At 44.6% G+C, this 18,083-nt stretch overlaps 1 protein-coding gene across 1 annotated transcript in view; it reads left to right on the top strand.

The window, feature by feature from the left end:
- SFMBT1 (Scm like with four mbt domains 1) overlaps window positions 1–18,083 on the top strand; it is a 478,713-nt gene that overhangs the window by 273,918 nt on the left and 186,712 nt on the right. The window contains exon 5 of the mRNA XM_078661640.1: window positions 3,922–4,162. Coding sequence (XP_078517766.1) covers window positions 3,922–4,162 — 241 coding nt within the window. The remainder of the gene's footprint in view (window positions 1–3,921; window positions 4,163–18,083) is intronic.

An 18,083-nucleotide genomic window follows, 5' to 3' on the forward strand; every position in this document is an offset into this window, starting at 1 on the left:
ACTCATCAAAGTAGCAGATGCAAGCATAGTAACCTCCATCTTCACTAAGCCTACTGATAGGAACAACGCTTTATTCTACCACAGTTTCCACCCTTGGTCTCTGAAAAAACATCTTCCTTACTCCCAGTTTCTTCGGATCAAAAGAATCAATTCTGACCACAATGCGGGCATGCAGATGGTTGAAGTCGTCCGAGACAAATATAGACAGAGAGGTTACCCTGACCCAGTTCTAGATCAGGCGACCAACAGGATTTCTCAAGTGACTCGAGAGTCACTACTCGAGAAAAAACAAATGACCAAAGCTCCTTCTAGAGAAGTCTTTGTGTCAACTTACTCTACCCAATCACGACATTTGAAATCTATCATCCTCAATCGTTGGACTCTTATGCAATCCGAACCTGACTTTGCCGGTATGTTCAATGCTCAACCATTATTTGCCTACAAGAGGGTGAGTAATTTGAAGGAGATTCTGAACATGAAACCCCCCCAACCGAAGGGCACACATAAAGGCTTCATTAAATGCATGAACTGTTCTAATTGCAACAACGCAATTACTGGAAAAACAATGAACCACCCCAGATCAGGCAAATCCATCACCTTTTCGCACACAACAAACTGCAACAGCGACTTTGTTGTTTACTACATTAAATGTCCTTGTGACCTTTATTATGTTGGGAAAACGGAACGTAGTGTGCGCATAAGAATCACAGAACACAAGAGCCGAATACGTACACAGAACGCAACCTCTCCTTTAGCATCACACTGGCTCTCACACAAACACAACATATCCCAATTGAAATTTGGGATTCTCCAAGTCATTGAACCCAATGCAGAACATGATCGCGCTAAGATTTTTTCACAGCGAGAGTCACACTGGATTTGGTATTTACAAACTTTGACACCAACAGGGCTTAACGATAAGTTTGAATTATCATGTTTCATGTAATAGCAATTCTATTCTGCTCTTCCCAAACAGATTGTGCACACTACCAGTGGCAGAATTCACTTGTAGTCTCTGAAACTGACAATTGTTACTTATGTTAATACCAGCTTTTCATGTCCTGTTTTTGTTGTCTTCTGGATGATTCATATCAATGTTTCATCAGATTACTTTCGTGATTGTTTTTAACCCTTTAGGTGCTGCCGTCGGCCAACGGTCGTCACGGGCACTACCTCCCCAGTGCTGCGTGCGACCGCTGGACGTCCAGTTCAGCACTGGATAATGGACAGCGCAGCACTGGGGAGGTTTGTTTACGAGCTCCTAAGGTGTTAACCTGCTGTGATATGTTTACCGCATCCTCTTCCAAAATGGCGCGCACAAAACATAGCCCTCTTTCTATGTTCACTAATTTCTACTTAGCGAGGCACTTCCCGTTAGACCTTCACCTCACCGGCAACATTGAGCACTCTTTGAAGCACTCGAGATTATTCACTTCGGTAAGCGCACTTCCTAGCTTCAATTCGATTGCAGCGCGGAATAGTCAGCACAAGTACGCGATTGCTAACTGATTTGCACATTGCGTTTCTTGCAGGGACGCTTTTGAGAACACTACACGGTAAAAGAACCTTTTTTTACACTTTAGATTCACGGGCGAGCACGCATTCGTGATTTGTCCTAAACGTAGAACTTTCACTTGCCTCCAACAGGTCCAGTAGCACTGAAGGATATCGGCTGATATCCAAACGCCATCGGCGAACTTAAGTAAGAATCCACCGGGCATGCATGTCTCACTAAGTGCACTTTCCTAGCATGTCCCCCGACTCGGGGGGTTCACACTCTCCTCAAAGCACCGGATTGCATGGCATTCTCTTAATTCAGACAAGCACCAGCCTTCACCAGACTTATGAACATGGCATGAGACTTACGCCATCGGCTAATCTAGCAGTCACGCTTATTATTCGCGCACTCTCCTAATACGTTTCTTGTTAGTTGGCGTCACATTCCCCACAAGGGTAGGACTGCATGGCACTCTCTCTTCCTATTTTCAATCCAAACGCTATACTTGGGCACACCAAATTGGTAAACTAGATTGTTTTATCCACCTAATCCTGGTCCTTTTCAATGAAACACTGTGTATCTTGTTGTTACTAGATATTTATACCATATTGTATCATTTCACAGATTTCCCTGACGAAGGGCATTATTTACAGCCCGAAATGCATTGGGACGTTTAAAACAACAGTGCTGTTACAACTCATATGTTTGTGAATTGACAACAACATCATGAGAATACGAATACAATCATTAATGAACTATGAATTAATTTAAAGAAATTGTTTTGAAATGTATAAACACGCATGATTACTATGTTTACCTGCAGTGAATTAATGTTGAATACAATTTACATTTTTCAAATTTAGATTTACACTCACATGGAGTGAATAACGCAGTGCATCAGTATCCTGGACAGTGTCCAGGAATTTTTTCCACTTACCCTCATCATGGCCATCCTAGGTTTTCAGCAAGAGGCTGAGAAGCCCAAAGGCAAACTGAACCTGTATGTAGTTGGCGGAATGTTTACCTGAATCAAAATATCCTGTTAGTGGAATAAAACAAAGGTCCTGACAATAGATGCCTGGAAAAAAGGGATGGACTGCTGCTTTGTCTATTGAGGAAATTGTATTTACCTCTAGTATTGCCAGAGAGTGTCTAAGAAACTCTAAACCTTAAGGAGGGATGTCTGAGTAAAGTGCTCATTCTGTGTGTGTTCTTTGAATACAGAGGATATTCTAAGAGCTACTGTGATTTCCTCATCGAAATCGTGAAAGTTTAATTGAAGTACGCTACAGGTACTATGTTTCTTAAGGATGTTCATTTCCAAAACACTTCCATCAACTTTTATTCTTTGGATATGATGATTTTTATTCATATACTTATATGTTAAGAAAACATATAAGTTTGGCAGGCTGTTGCTGATGATACCGACAATATGTGCAGCCTAATTTGCTCTGGTTTGTTCTCAGAAAATCAATAAAATGTGTCCTGAAACAAAAATCAGATGTGCTCAGGACAAGTACTTATGGTGTTGACCCTGAAGCAGAAGCTACTTTGTTGCTTCACCTGAACATCTAGTAACGGGGCAAATTCAGAGCGCCATTTTCTTCTGTCCTACAGTGCTGCATTTTGGTTTTGAGCAATCACTCTAAAAACACCACTGCCTGTTTCGTTTTTATGGTTTTGGTTTCACATCGCAGCTGTCGCCAGACAATTATTTGAACATCACTAGAGAAGGGCGTTGGCTCCTTCCATATGTTGGGAGCTAGGAGTACATATTTTAACTGGGCGGACTGGGCAGACGTTGCGTGTTTCCAGAAATATAGTGCCTGCACCCCACACAGGTATGATCATTTTATTTATTTAAGTTTCAACTTTCAGGAGCACCCAAATGGCACTGGAATGCTATTAAAGTGCCTTAGATAGCTAGTAAATTTATGTTTTTCTCTGGCAGCAGTACACATGTTTTTTTAGGTCTGGCCTGACTGTGCAACTGTCACCAGACCTTTTATTCTTCACCAATATTATTTTATAGTGCTTTGCTTCCACACAGATACAAATCTATTCTCATGCTATTTACTTATAATGCTTCACAATACCATAGAACATTACCCTAAAGCCAGACCTGTTGGCTTTGTCAGCGCATGTTCCACCGGTAAGCTCTCCCATTGAAAGGAAACTGATTAAAGAACAGGGTCTATCTTAGAATAGCATAGTTTCCAGTGCAGTATATTTCCATTTAGAGAGCCTGATGATATGCAAGAATTCTCACTCATTAACTTCTTCCTGACTGGTCCCTGAACAATAGGTTTACGTGGACCACGGTGAATACAAATCAACGATAAAGTCAGTTAATTTGAATTTGTATTAATTCCCTGTGTGATCTTGTTGTTGGCTCAGTGTTTGACATGCTGTTTTTTGGACAGGTGGATACCAATTTGCAGAATGGATTTACACCTGGCATGAAATTGGAGGTTGCAGTGAAGAACGAAGTGGATGCCTTCTGGGTCGCCACTGTCATCACCACCTGTGGGCAGCTCCTACTGCTTCGGTATGATGGCTACGGTGAAGACCGAAAGGCAGACTTTTGGTGTGACATCTTGACTGCAAACTTGCACCCCCTGGGCTGGTGTGAGCAGAACAAGAAGAGCTTCAAGCCGCCGGAAGGTATGAATGACATCTTAGTTCTTTATAAGTATGTGGGAGTCATCTTGTGTTTTTTTACAGGGGCCGAGGTTCCATTGGTGCAGTAGGTGCAGTGCACCAGGGCCCAGAGGCCTGAGGGGCCAACAGAACTCTGATTATTTCTGTATTTTACAAATCGAACAGCAGCAGGTGGCAATTTCCCTCCTTGCACTAGGGCACGTGGCACACTGGCTATGCCTCGATTTCTATATATTTGTTTCACGGCAAGCGTATATGGATTTTCCTTTGCTTTAAAAAATATTTTGTTCATGTCATTACAGATTATAACAATACAAAGAAAACTCAAAAGGCTTCACACAGTTTATGGACTTCTGTCTGAAGCATTATAATTTTTATATGGGAGTTGATTTTTGCTTAAATATTCATTTGAACGGAATGATTTATTGTTATTTTTCACTACATGTATTGTGCAGCTCTATAGTTCATGTGTTAGTCACGTAGTGTTCTTGCTGTCTCTGTAGAAATAAAGGAGTCAGCTATTGAATGCACTCTTTTTATTAGCTGTGCTTTGTGCCTTCAGAAATTACTAGTTTTTCAGAGGATCAAAGATCGACACTGACTGTCTTTCAATCCTTGGTCACTCCCATACCCCTGGACATATGCAACCAGCACATGTTGTGCGTCATGAGTAGCATCTTGTTGCGAACAGAGCCATGTAATAAGATGTGGAATGGCCAATATGTATAAATGGAAGATCAAAAGACAGTGTTGTATTTTGCATGGGTTTGAAGGTTATCCTGCATGTTTTCACTGTACGATCAGGTGTTCACATAAAAGGACAGAAGATAGGGAAAGAATAAGGGGCGACTGCAAAATTGAACTATGTAGTGCACCATGTTTGTCGCAATTTCTGTGTCCTTTTTGCTGAGCACAGTGCTCTGCCGTCCCCCCGGGGCCAGGTTCACGCTTAACAAATATCAATTACATTTTTTTTAAAAGGATAAATACTTTGGGTTTTGAAAGCACAGTTGTCGAAAAGACATATTGCTAACAATATACAAAGCGTGATCTTTGGGTCTTCCCATTTCAACCATTGGCTCGAGACTTTGTCATTCAGGTCCGCATAATGGAGTATTCATCCCTCACCTAATACTACTGGCTGTTTGAGTTTCTCCTCCTGCCTCTACTCTAGCACTTGCGTTGAACTCCATGAGGGACTGTTTTACAACTACTGCTTCTCTGTCTGATCCTGCTGATTCCCTATCATGCGTCGGTCTAAAGTGCTAACGCAGCAGTTAGTACATTAAACCAAGACCAGTTGACTTTGCCAGTGCTTGTTTTCTCTGGTAACCGCCCAAATTAACTGCGTCCTTCCATTTCCACTGCCTCTATCTGTATTCCTAGTAGACTAAGGAACTCAGATGAGTGTCTAGTCTCATCAATGTGGCATAGTTGCTGTTCGTTGGCTTGTCTTGTGATGCCCCTAATCACGGGGAGAGGAGAGTTTGCTACATTGTGCGGTTGCAGTACTACCATGTAGGAGATGTATGTATGTACTGAGATAGCTGTACACTGGATATATTTTTGTCAAGAATGATCTCAGTGATAACAGGAGTTACTCCAAATATAGCAGTAATAGGTGCCTAAGTATGTTGCATTTTGATTGGGCAGGGCTGGGCCGGCGTGTGAGCCCTTTGAGGATTGCTTTAAAGCTTTTTCTCTCCTGATGTTTTTGTGATTGACTAGGAATATGTTTTGATTTTTCCATGTCATTTAGCCTCATCACATCAGGTGGGCTGGTGGTACAGAATTTCTTGTCTGCCATGGCGTGGGCTCTGCAGACATAAAAATTGTGCTACAGTTAGTTGTCTGCACAGCCTGTCGCTCCTGATTACAGAAAATAAACCCAATTAGCTGACAGGCCTTTGCCTGCTGTTTTCAAACACCAGGATAGAAGAAGAAGAGCGTAAGAAGGCTGGCGTTCTATCTCTCCTCTTCGATATTATATGTTGCAGTGAGGGGGGCTGTCCAATGTGTTTTCCTTTATATCTCTTTGTACACGTTATTCAGATGCAATGAATTATGCTAAAGATGACTAAGCTTCGATTTATTATTATTTTTACATATTTCTTCAATTTGTGTACCAGGTCGTCGCTATAACTAGTAGCTACTTGAATAGCCCCTGCCCTGTCACATGAGCACAACTCAGGAAATAAATCTCGACCCGTTATCAGTTGTGTGCAAAGCAGCTAAATTGTTCCATATCCCAGGGTTCTGCCTTATCCAATAGCTTAAGAACAATCTACAGTCTCTGGATATCTTTATGAACTCTTTTGACATTATTTTATGCATTTGACCTAGAGACTGCATTAGAGGTCTCGCCACATTTATGCAAATGAACACATGAAAAAAAATCATACATAAAAATGACATACATATATACATTAGTGCAAAGGCTTTGGATGAGCTCTCTTCCTTTATTGGTCTGCTCAGCTGCCATTCGGGTTGCGTGCTAGGATTTAAATGTGGAAGTCGCCTTTTACTGGCTCACCAAAGCATCCCTCTTTCTGTTTTTTTTACTTATGTTCCTGAGAAATATTGTATCTTGCTTGACCAGTCAGGGTTATGTTTTAGTAATTGCCGCACTAACTGGATCTTAATTGGATTGTTAGTTTGATCTGGCTGGGCTTGACCAAGGAACACAGATTTGCATTCAAATAATTGTAATGCTGCCACTGGGCGCCGTAAAATGTTCCTTGGACTCTGCTTTATTGTAGACATTGCACTGGCTGCCTATTTAGGCTAGAATTGTTTTTCAAGCTATGTATTTACCACATCTATCTATTTCTGATGAGTACGTCTTCCAGCAGATACCTCACATTATGAAGGCTCATTTCTGGCTTCAGATTGGGCCACAAAATGTTTCTCCATCACTTCCTGCTCAGCACCAACAGGTGATGCCACGCTTCTCCAGATGTGACTTTATCTCTGGACGTGATGTCACTGGTCTATATTAGGCACTAACCTGCGTGCTTATGTCAGTTCCTGTTTTCCATGTCTTATCAACCTGGTCTTGAGCTGACTCTCCATATCTCACAACAAATTTATCAGCTTTCAACATTGCATATTGAAATGGCTCTGCAAAGAGGCTATGGTGTTAGGCCTTGCAGATGGCGCCACAAGAATATGTCCCTTTTGGACCCTGTGATGACTGATAGTAGTGTCCTGTGTCGAGCGTGATGCCGTAGCCTGCGACTCTTGTGCCTCCATGCACCTGAAGTCCATCAGTGAGCCGGAGTTACAGTTAGAATTATCTTCAGGACTATAGGGAGATCCCCAAGCGGGCTCCCTCTTCCAAAGGTAAGTCACCTTCCAGGGACAGTCTTGGGGTATCTTGGGCCTTGGCAAGTTGAAACCAGTACATGCATGTGTATTGCCCTCTATCACTTCTAAGTAGACTGTAAAAAGCATTAGCTATGGCTACATTTCTCATGTGCTTGTGTTGGAAAGTGGATTATTAGTTGGGGCAGATATGAATTTACCACTGGCAATAATACCACTGTTTTCAATATAGGTCTCAGTATTATTCCCATGCTCAACTGGTAGCTCAGCTGCAAGAAGTCAGGCTTAACTTCAAAGGCAGGTATGTAAAGCATTTAAAAACGTGCGAAAGTCAAGTGCACTCCACTAGTGTTAGAACATTTCCTCAGTTTAATCCAAATTTCCATTGTTTGGCGTGCGCTCGATGGTGGTTTGTCCTGGAACCACGTGGTTTATAAATGTAGAAAGAATTGAAGCAGGTAACTTCAAACTCGTGCGCACTGCAGTTGCCGGAACGGCGTATATCAAAGGTCCATCAATAACTTCAAGTTTTAATCATTTATTTACGAACATATTCAAATTGCTTCCTTAGTTATGCTTGTTACAAGGTAGACCCTGAAAAGTAACATTGCTTCTACACGGCACCTTTGTTAAAAAACTTCTTGCTGTTGCATGCTTGTACTTTAAAACGAATCTTTGGTGATTCTGCTGGTTCCCAATGCATTTCGGGCATATAATGTAGCCCTTCTTCAGGGGATCACTACAAATGTAAACAAACATCACTGTTAAGTATAATTATTTCCCGACCATATTATTAAACATAAACATTACTACATATGCTGTTGAACATTTTCTAATAGACAGTTTCCCTCTATACGCTAAAATAAAGCGTTAAAACCTTTAACCAAGTTTACGTAAATGTCATCTCGATCTAATGCGATTCAGTTTGTTTCATACCTTGGATCGTGGTCATACCGGCCCTCCGTTTCTCGAAATGTGTCATTACACCACTTTCAAACATGCACGTTAATAATAGGTGTTTCTCGGGACTCCGCCCTGCTGTTTCTCGGCCTATGAAACGGTAGGTAAACCACCCTTATACTACAAGACCCATAATGCCGTATGTACAACCCCAAATGACCCACTACTTATTTCTTTATACATGTGCGGTGTTGTTACCATACTGTACCCTTGGTTTGAAGGTGATGAACTGTACCCCGCCCTCCCTAGATTGTATAACACATGTCAATCAGAACATTCTGGGTGAAAATACCTATGGGTAGAAAGTCTGTAATAAAATGTAGCAACGTTTCTGACAGTCCGTAGTCCCATGAGGTTGGGACGGGTGAATGGATGATGATTTTTTCTGTTAGTTTTATCCTCGGTGATGTTGGGTGCAACTTGATTTAGGACAAAGATAAATTGAAACGTGCGAAAGTCAAGTGCACTCCACTAGTGTTAGAACATTTCCTCAGTTCAATCCAAATTTCCATTGTTTGGCGTGCGCTCGATGGTGGTTTGTCCCTTCAAACCAAGGGTACAGTATGGTAACAACACCGCACATGTATAAAGAAATATGTAGTGGGTCATTTGGGGTTGTACATACGGCATTATGGGTCTTGTAGTATAAGGGTTTTCGAGAAACGGAGGGCCGGTATGACCACGATCGAAGGTATGAAACAAACTGAATCGCATTAGATCGAGATGACATTTACGTAAACTTGGTTAAAGGTTTTAACGCTTTATTTTAGCGTATAGAGGGAAAATGTCTATTAGAAAATGTTCAACAGCATATGTAGTAATGTTTATGTTTAATAATATGGTCGGGAAATGATTATACTTAACAGTGATGTTTGTTTAAATTTGTAGTGATCCCCCTGAAGAAGGGCTACATTATATGCCCGAAATGCATTGGGAACCAGCAGAATCACCAAAGATTCGTTTTAAAGTACAAGCATGCGACAGCAAGAAGTTTTTTAACACAGCTGCCGTGTAGAAGCAATGTTACTTTTCACGGTCTACCTTGTAACAAGCATAACTAAGGAAGCAATTTGAATATGTTCGTTAATAAATTATTAAAACTTGAAGTTATTGATGGACCTTTGATATACGCCGTTCCGGCAACTGCAGTGCGCACGAGTTTGAAGTTACCTGCTTCAATTCTTTCTACATTTATAAGCATTTAAAAACACCAGTTCAGTAATTAATTAAGACACAACACACAATGAAAATTCACCACCAATATATAAAAATAGGAAATATTTGTATCTGTAAAATGACACCAAAAGGAAAACAATCCACTGTAGGGAGCCTGTAATATAAATTATTAAAGATAAACATTTTCTCGTGCTTAGAAACCAATAGTGCCATCTTTGGGCATGTGGTTGCCTCTGACAGGGACAAATTCACACTTAGCAACTGATTTTTCACAATATGTTGTGCAGCCTCCAGCAGGCCCGTTTCGGTGAGAAACCCCTTCCTGTAGTTCCTCTTGCTGGTCCAAAGTGTCCAAAACACAATCCAAGGGTCTGGAATCTCCACGAAAGTTTGTGACCTCAGTTCCCACAGTCCACTTGGACAAAACCCGTACAAATCCACTAGTAGTACTCCAGGCTGAGGATTCTTCGTGGTGAAGGTCCGGGGTGACCTCTGTTAACCTGTAGCATGCAGGAAGCCCACTCTTTAGTCCTCTTGAAACCGGTTTGATCCGCAGGGCTGCAATTTCAGATTGTGCAGCAGGTGCATGCAGTCAGAGTGCAGGGCCGACTTGGTACAAAAATCAAACTTCCAGCATGGACCCCTCTTTAAGGTTCAAGCAGATCTGAGAGGCACTGCTTCTCTCAGATATGTATTTAGTGTTCTCTGGGGTCAAGCAGGAGGGCACTCCTGTCCAATGAGGTGCAGGACAACACACCAGGGCATGACCAATTCCTCCAAAGTGTGGCACAATGGTCTCCCAGAAATCACTATTTCTCCAAAATTCAGTATGTCACAATTTTCAGCAGGGAGAGAAGAGCTGGCTAAACACACCTCCAGGATTGCTAATCTCCATAGTCTCTCTCCCTTGCATCTGCCCATTCCATCATTAAGCCTAGCAATCTGCTTGGTTCAAAGAGGAGAGTTGTAAATTAAACTTGTGTCTTCTGACTTTCTCCTAGATGTCTCATGGGTGGGAGGGGGGTCATTTTATAAGGGTCCTTATTACCTGACCCTCACCCCATAGGCACCTAGGGGAGACCCTGGGGGTACCTAATATGCCCAAACATTGTAGTTTAATAATTTAAAGTGCCCCAAACACCAAAGTCGAGTTTGGGCACAATTTGCTACACAGGGCTGCTATTAAGCTGACCTCCAGCTCCAGCAGAGCACACATGCAAGTACAGAAAAGGCTGCTGGCCTCTAAACTGCCCTGCCCTATTATACACTAGGGACTTAAAGGTAGTTTCAACCCCCCTGTCCAATTAAGTTCCTGGGCCTTTTAAGGGAGGTCATCCCAATCCTAGGAGTACCCTAACCCATAGTGTACCCTGGTTGTATGTAGGTATTTCACTGTATTCCAAGTGTGTCTTCAGCATACCACGGACCCTGGGTCTGGTTAGGAAGAGCCCCGGGTCAGTCAGTCAGTTACCACCTGTACCAGTCAGCAAAAAGTTGGGGGGTGCCCAGGGCACAGGATGACTTTGCAACAGTGTGCCTTTAGGTTAATCTTTACTCCTGAACTGACACTTTAGATCATTTACAATGGTGCCTGTTTCCATTACATGCCATGGGCTGCTCTTCAGTCGCACCTTCAATTACGATGGTGACTGAATCCATTACATATCACTTCAGTCGTACCTGAGTGGACACTGTAGGGCATGTAGGATGGCTGCCTGCAAATAGTGTATGGTGCATGTTGGACACCTGTCACTCCTGGATAGATCTGACATGGTATTTCTTCTGCCGCATTATTTTCAGTATATGCTCCTACTCCATTCTCCCGTTACATCAGGATGAGCTACATAGAGCTTAAAACTGGGGGGGGGGGGGGTAGATGCGGGGGCATGGCTGGCAAGAAAGCTGACTGGCAGCACTAACAAGGAGTGACTTGGACCGTGACCTCACAGTGAGCGACTAGGGAGTCCCTGGGTAATCTGCGGTTACCGGAACTGCGGGCAGGGAGTGCTCCCTGTAGGTGGTGATACTTCGGAATCAAGCTGACATGCGCTGGGAGGAACTGGCCCTTCTCCAGTATTAGGGTGTCTTTCATAGATTCACATGCTTGAATAATTCCCCGTCGTCGAAGTGGGAGTCCCACGGTACATAAAATGGTAGTAATATATATATATATATATATATATATATATATATATATATATATATATATATATATATATATATATATATATATATATAAATAAATAGAAAACATCATAAATATACATATAAATATATAATATATATAAATAGATATAAATAAGAAGTTAAAAGTACCATAGAACAACATAGGCCCATAGAAGCCTAAGGGAGAATTCACTTTAGTTACATATCCATATCGTTATAATAGTCCACATTCCAGCCCAGCAGGCTGCAGCACTCTCTAGAACCTTCTCCTCAGAAGCTCAAGCCCTTAGATTTTCTACCGCACGTCGTGTGAAGGGAGTCTCCCTGACCTCTGCTCAGTTTCTTCAATCTTCAAACTTTTTCATCTTCTTCTACAATGTCTACAACAAAGAAATCTTTATTCAGGCCTTGTTCTACTTGTGGGAAACTTCGCCTGTTCCATGAGGATCCTCATAAAAAGTGCATCTATTGCCTGTACCCGGACCATGAGGTGAGGAACTGCAAGTTTTGCAGGACTTTTTCTTCAAAGGCTCTGAAAGATAGAGAGGCCCGTCTCCTTCTGTGGCTACAGAGGTTGAAGACTTTAGACAATCCTGTGTCTGATGTGGAGAGTGTGTCTTCCTTCCATTCCAAGACCTCTCTTAAACATGGGTCAGAGACTGAGATGCCTTCTCCTTTTCTAAAAAGGAAGAAGTTGGTGGATGCTTCAAAGTCTGTCTCCCCACGGGATCTGCCGGCCTCTACGCCTACGGGACCCGATTCTCTGGCGTCGCAGTCCCAAACTGTGCCCTCGTTGTCCAAAACGAGTGCCAGCTCGTCGACGATCTCGTCGATGCGCCCGTCGACGACGACGAGATTCGTCGATGTTGTGCCTACGGTGACGACGACATGCTCTATGTCGACGAAGACGACGACAACATCCGCATCGTCGACGACGAACCAAGAGGTTAGGCCCATAACCTCGATTGTGAAGATCTCGTCTACGGCGAAGAAATCCGTCTCGTCGACGGCCTTGCCAAAGAAGCATTCGTCGACGAAGGCTTCGTCGACGTGCCACTCGTCGACGGTACCACCTTCGTCGACGGTACCTCCTTCGTCGACGGTACCACCTTCGTCGACGGTAGCCTCGTCGACGTCGAGTTCCTCGTCGACAGCTCCGTCGACGACGAAGAAGACCTCGTCAACGACAGCCGCACCGTCGACGGGAAAAGTCCAGGCTCCGTCGACGGCTTCCGCTTCTACGTCGACGCCTAGTTCTACATTGGCGGATCCCTCGACGACGGTTTCGACCACGAGCTCACTATTCTCTGGCAACTGCAACAACCTTTACTGTGGTGATAGCTTCTATAGTTAAACGTCCCGCTCCGCTGGTTTTGAGTCCTCTTCAAGGTGGTTCTGGCCCTCCTGCTCAACTCTTTGCGTCTGCAGAGGAGGAATCTTCGGATGGGTCTTATGTTGATTACACCTTTCGTCCTGCTGCAAGTCCATCGGAGCTCAATATAAAATATCAGGACTATGAGGATGAGGACAATAATGACAGGGGTTCGCTCTTCCCAGTTCACGATGATCAGCTGGATGTTGACAACGAGGTTCCTATGGCGCAAATACCGGTGTCTTTGATATCGAACCTTCAGCACATGTTAGACGATTATAATCGTCGATTCCCACCTTCTGCGCAGAATTCTCCTACTCCGCCTCCTCCAACACAAGAGCCACTTCCTGTTGCTCAGCCAAAATCACCAGTTCTTCCTGATCCTGATACTGACGATGATGACATCCTTGCTGATTGGGACAACTATCGGGCCCAGACCCCGTCTTCTCCTCCTGCTTCTCCACAGGCTTTTCCTCCAGTGGCCATTGGAGGTTTCCACAACTTGATGGTGAGAGCTGCGAAGCGTTTTCATTTGCCCATGGAAGTCAAACAACAAGACTGCTTCCACAACTTGATGGTGAGAGCTGCGAAGCGTTTTCATTTGCCCATGGAAGTCAAACAACAAGACTGCTTCCTTTATGACTTCAAGGATCAACCTTTGAAGCAAGTACATACTATCCCAATAATTGACTTTATATGGCAGGAGGGACTTAAACTGATGGAACGGCCTAACTCCATCCCGGCCGTGCTTCCGCGCCTTGAAAAAAAGTATAAGGCGCCTGCGGATTCACCGGCATGTCTTGTATCACAACCGAAGGCTGACTCCATCATTACGCAAGCCGCCCAAAAGAGGTCGCGTAACCCAGCAACTCCATTGACTTCGCCGCCGAATCAGGAGCGTCGCCGCCTCGATATCATTAGCAAGAAGTTCACCACTGTGGCTGCCACGACGGTCAGGGCGGCTAACTCCTTGGCCATCCTCGGACGATATGACCATCAAATGTGGTCAGAAATCGCGGCTTTGGTTGGCCTGCTTCCGTACTCCTCCAGGGCGGAAGCCCTTAAGATCGTGCAAGAGACTGTGCAATTGATATTTCTTCTACGGGTTTCAGACAGCTCGCAGGTGCTGCAGTCTTGCGGAGGCAGGGCTGGCTTAAGGCTACGGCTTTTCGGCCTGAAGTGCAGGCCAGAGTGCTGCTCGACTTGCCTTTTGATGGAGAGATCCTCTTCGGCAAGCATGTGGACGATGCCTTAGAGTCCATCAAGAAAGACACGGACACTGCTCGTGCCCTAGGTTCTCTCCAGTACCGGAAGCGGCCCTTTCGTTGAGCACGTGGCAGAGGTACATCCTCCAATTTTCGTGGCTCCTCCCAGTACCGCTACTATGGGGAAAACAAGCAGCACTACTCCTATCAAACTCAGAATAGACAATTTGATTCCAGGCCTTATCGCAGGAAAGGCACCTATAGAGGCACCTCTAAAAAACAGTGACTTTCCATGGGTCAAGTGTTCTCCTGCTCTGCAAATTGGAGGTCGAATCTCCCAACACTTCTACAATTGGTCAAAAATAACTTCAGATCGTTGGGTCTTGGATGTCATCTTAAAGGGCCACGCTCTCGAGTTTCTCAAATTTCCTCCCACCCTCTGGACCCCCCCCCCAGCACATTTGAAGGAACTGTTTGCCCAGGTCGCAGTTATGATAAAGAAAGGGGCTATCGAAGTGGTTGCTCGATTACAACAAGGCAAGGGCTTTTATTCCCGCTTTTTCATTGTCAGGAAAAAATCAGGAGAGTGGCGCCCTATCTTAGACCTCCGAGCCCTCAACAAGTTCATCAAATCCCAAACATTTCGGATGCTAACCCTGCTGTAAATTTTACAGTTCCTCAATCCCAGAGAGTTCTTCTCCACAATCGACCACCAAGATGCATACTTTCATGTGCCAATCCATCACAGACACAGGAAGTACCTTCGCTTCACAGTGGGATCGAAACACTTCCAATTCAAGGTTTTACCTTTTGGCCTTCCTTCTGCTCCGAGAGTCTTTACAAAGATCATGGCTCCGGTTGCGGCTTTTCTACGCCTACAGGGCATACAGTTCTACCCCTATTTAGACGACTGCCTGATAAAGGCTCAAACCTTTCTTGCAGCAAGACAACACACTCAGACTTGCCTATCCGTCTTTCACGCCTTGGGTCTTTCCATCAACCACGAGAAATCACATGTCCGTCCAGCACAGCAAAGGATCTTTCTAGGGGCATTACTCGACTCTCGTCTGGTGAATGTGTTTGTTTCGCAGGAAAGATAAGATCGCATTGTCAAGATGGTGACTCTTCTACGATCAAGAAGGTCCGCTTCTGTCCGGATGTTAAAATATTTTCTGGGCATGGCATCATCCTGCATACAGCTGATCCCCAATTGCAGGCTACGCATGCTAGTCCTCCAAGTGGAATTGGACAAACAATGGCGGCAGTCTCCAGGTCGTTCAGCTACAAAGTCTGTCTGATCCCCCGCATTCAGGGCGCATTGGAAGGGTGGGCTCACCTTCCCAACATCGCAACTGGGCGGCTGTTCCAGGACACAGACCCCACGCTTACCCTTTCGACGGACGCTTCCTTAGAGGGTTGGGGTGCTCACCTCGAAGGGTTGTCAGTCAAGGGCAAGTGGACGCCAGTTCAATGCCGTGGCACATAAATCGCCTGGAACTCTAGGCTAACTTCCTCGCCCTGAAATCTTTTCGGCTGCTGGTGGAAGGGAAGTCGCTGCTGGTGCGTACGGACAACACCACCAGTATGCACTACCTCAACAAGCAAGGAGGTACGAGTTCTCTTCTGCTATCCAGACAGGCACAACAAATCTGGGAATGGGCGATTCATCATCGAGTCCAACTAACGGCAGTTCACGTGCCAGGTGCCTTCAACACCCTTGCCGACTCTCTCAGCAGATCGGCTACGGACAATCACAAGTGGGAACTCCACCAACCTACTCTGGATTATGTGTTCCGCTTGTGGGGTCAGCCGGAGCTGGATCTGTTTGCGACTCCACTCAACCACAAATGCCTACGCTTCGCAAGTCGGCATCCCCACAGCGGATCGAGCGGGAATGCGTTTTCGATCAACTGGTCGAACAAATTAGTTTCCGCTTTTCCGCCGATCCCTCTGATTCCACGCATACTGCGCAAGATGAGGCTTCAGCCGTGTCAAATCCTCTTGATTGCGCCCAAGTGGCCACATCGCCCGTGGTTCACGGATCTTCTACTGTTTTCCCAGTGCGATCCAATTCTTCTTCGTCCCCTGCCTCATCTTCTCACCATGAGCCAGGGCCAGATTTGCCATCCGGAGTCTCTGCAGCTTCACGCCTGGAACCTGAGCACAATGAATTTGCACATCTGAATATTGCTCCTGAGTGCAGAGAAGTGCTTGCTCATGCACGCGCTCCTTCCACAGTCAAGACCTATAAACTGAAATGGAAACGGTTTTGTGTCTGGTGCCACAAGGAGAAGGGCAATCCTCTGCTCGCCACACCGGAGCAAATCCTGCCTTTTTTCCTCCTTTTGGCAAAGTTGAGACTTTCGCATTCCACTCTTAAAGTCTTCTTGGCCGCGATTTCCCGCTTTCGCCACAATGGTTCCACGTCATTGTACTCCTCTTGGATCATTCGTCAGTTCTTTAAGGGTCTGTTCCGGATGTTTCCACCTATGCGGCGTCCACCACCGGCTTGGCGTTTGAATCTGGTCCTATCATAGCTCCTCCGACCTCCTTTCGAGCCTATTCATTCAGCGGACTTGAAATTCCTTACTTGGAAAGCTGCCCTCCTCCTCGCACTTACATCCTCCAGGCGAGTGAGCGACATCCAAGCTTTCACCATTCAGCCTCCTTTTCTTCAATTCTCATGGGACGCTGTTATACTTCGTACGAATCCTACATTTATTCCTAAGGTTCCTTCTGACTTCCACCTTAATGAACCTGTCATTCTCAAGACTTTTTTCCCAGACCCTCAGTCTCCCGCTGAGCGCTCTCTTCATTCTTTGGACTTGAAGCGCTGCCTTAAATTCTACATCCAAATCACTGCTGCCTTTCGTAAATCAGACCAGCTCTTTGTAGCGTATGGACGGATGCACAAGGGACATCCGGTCACTAAACAATCCATTACTCTCTGGATTTCTTCTGCCATCTCCTTCTGCCATCAACGGGCTGGCAAGCCTCTTTCTGTTCCGGTGCGAGCACACTCGACGAGGGCAGTTGCATCCTCTACCGCCCTCTTTGCTGGAGTGCCTCTACATCAGATCTGCAGGGCGGCAACGTGGTTCAGCAGGCACACGTTCACGAGGCACTACTGTCTGGAGACAGCTGACGCTGCAGACACTGCTGTGGGTCAAGCGGTGCTACGAAATCTCTTCAGATGAAGGTGAGCCTCTGTTGCTTCCCGCCTCCTGTCATAAAAGGTTCTTTCATATATATGCATTGTTCATATGTGCATTTATTTGCTTGCATTTGTTTTTATTGCCTTGTATGACTCTCATGTGTTGGCGTACTGCTTTCTATTCTTATTCAAGCATGTGAATCTATGAAAGACACCCTAATACTGGAGAAGAACAAAAGTTACTTACCTGTAAACTGTGGTTCTCCAGTATTGGTGTCTTTCATAGATTCACATGCGACCCACCCTTCCTCCCATCAGAGGCTCTCTTCTTCTCATGCACTCTTGGTCACTTTGGTGCTACGAAAATCTGAGGGCTTGAGCTTCTGAGGAGAAGGTTCTAGAGGGTGTTGCATCCTGATTGGCTGGAATGTGGACTATTATAATGACATGGATATGTTACTAAAGTGAATTCTCCCTTTAGGCTTCTATGGGCCTATGTTGTTCTATGGTACTTTTAACTTCTCATTTATATCTATTTATATATATTATATATGTATATGTATATTT

The sequence above is a fragment of the Lissotriton helveticus genome, chromosome 9, assembly GCF_964261635.1.
Source record: "Lissotriton helveticus chromosome 9, aLisHel1.1, whole genome shotgun sequence".
Classification (NCBI taxonomy): Eukaryota; Metazoa; Chordata; class Amphibia; order Caudata; family Salamandridae; genus Lissotriton; species Lissotriton helveticus.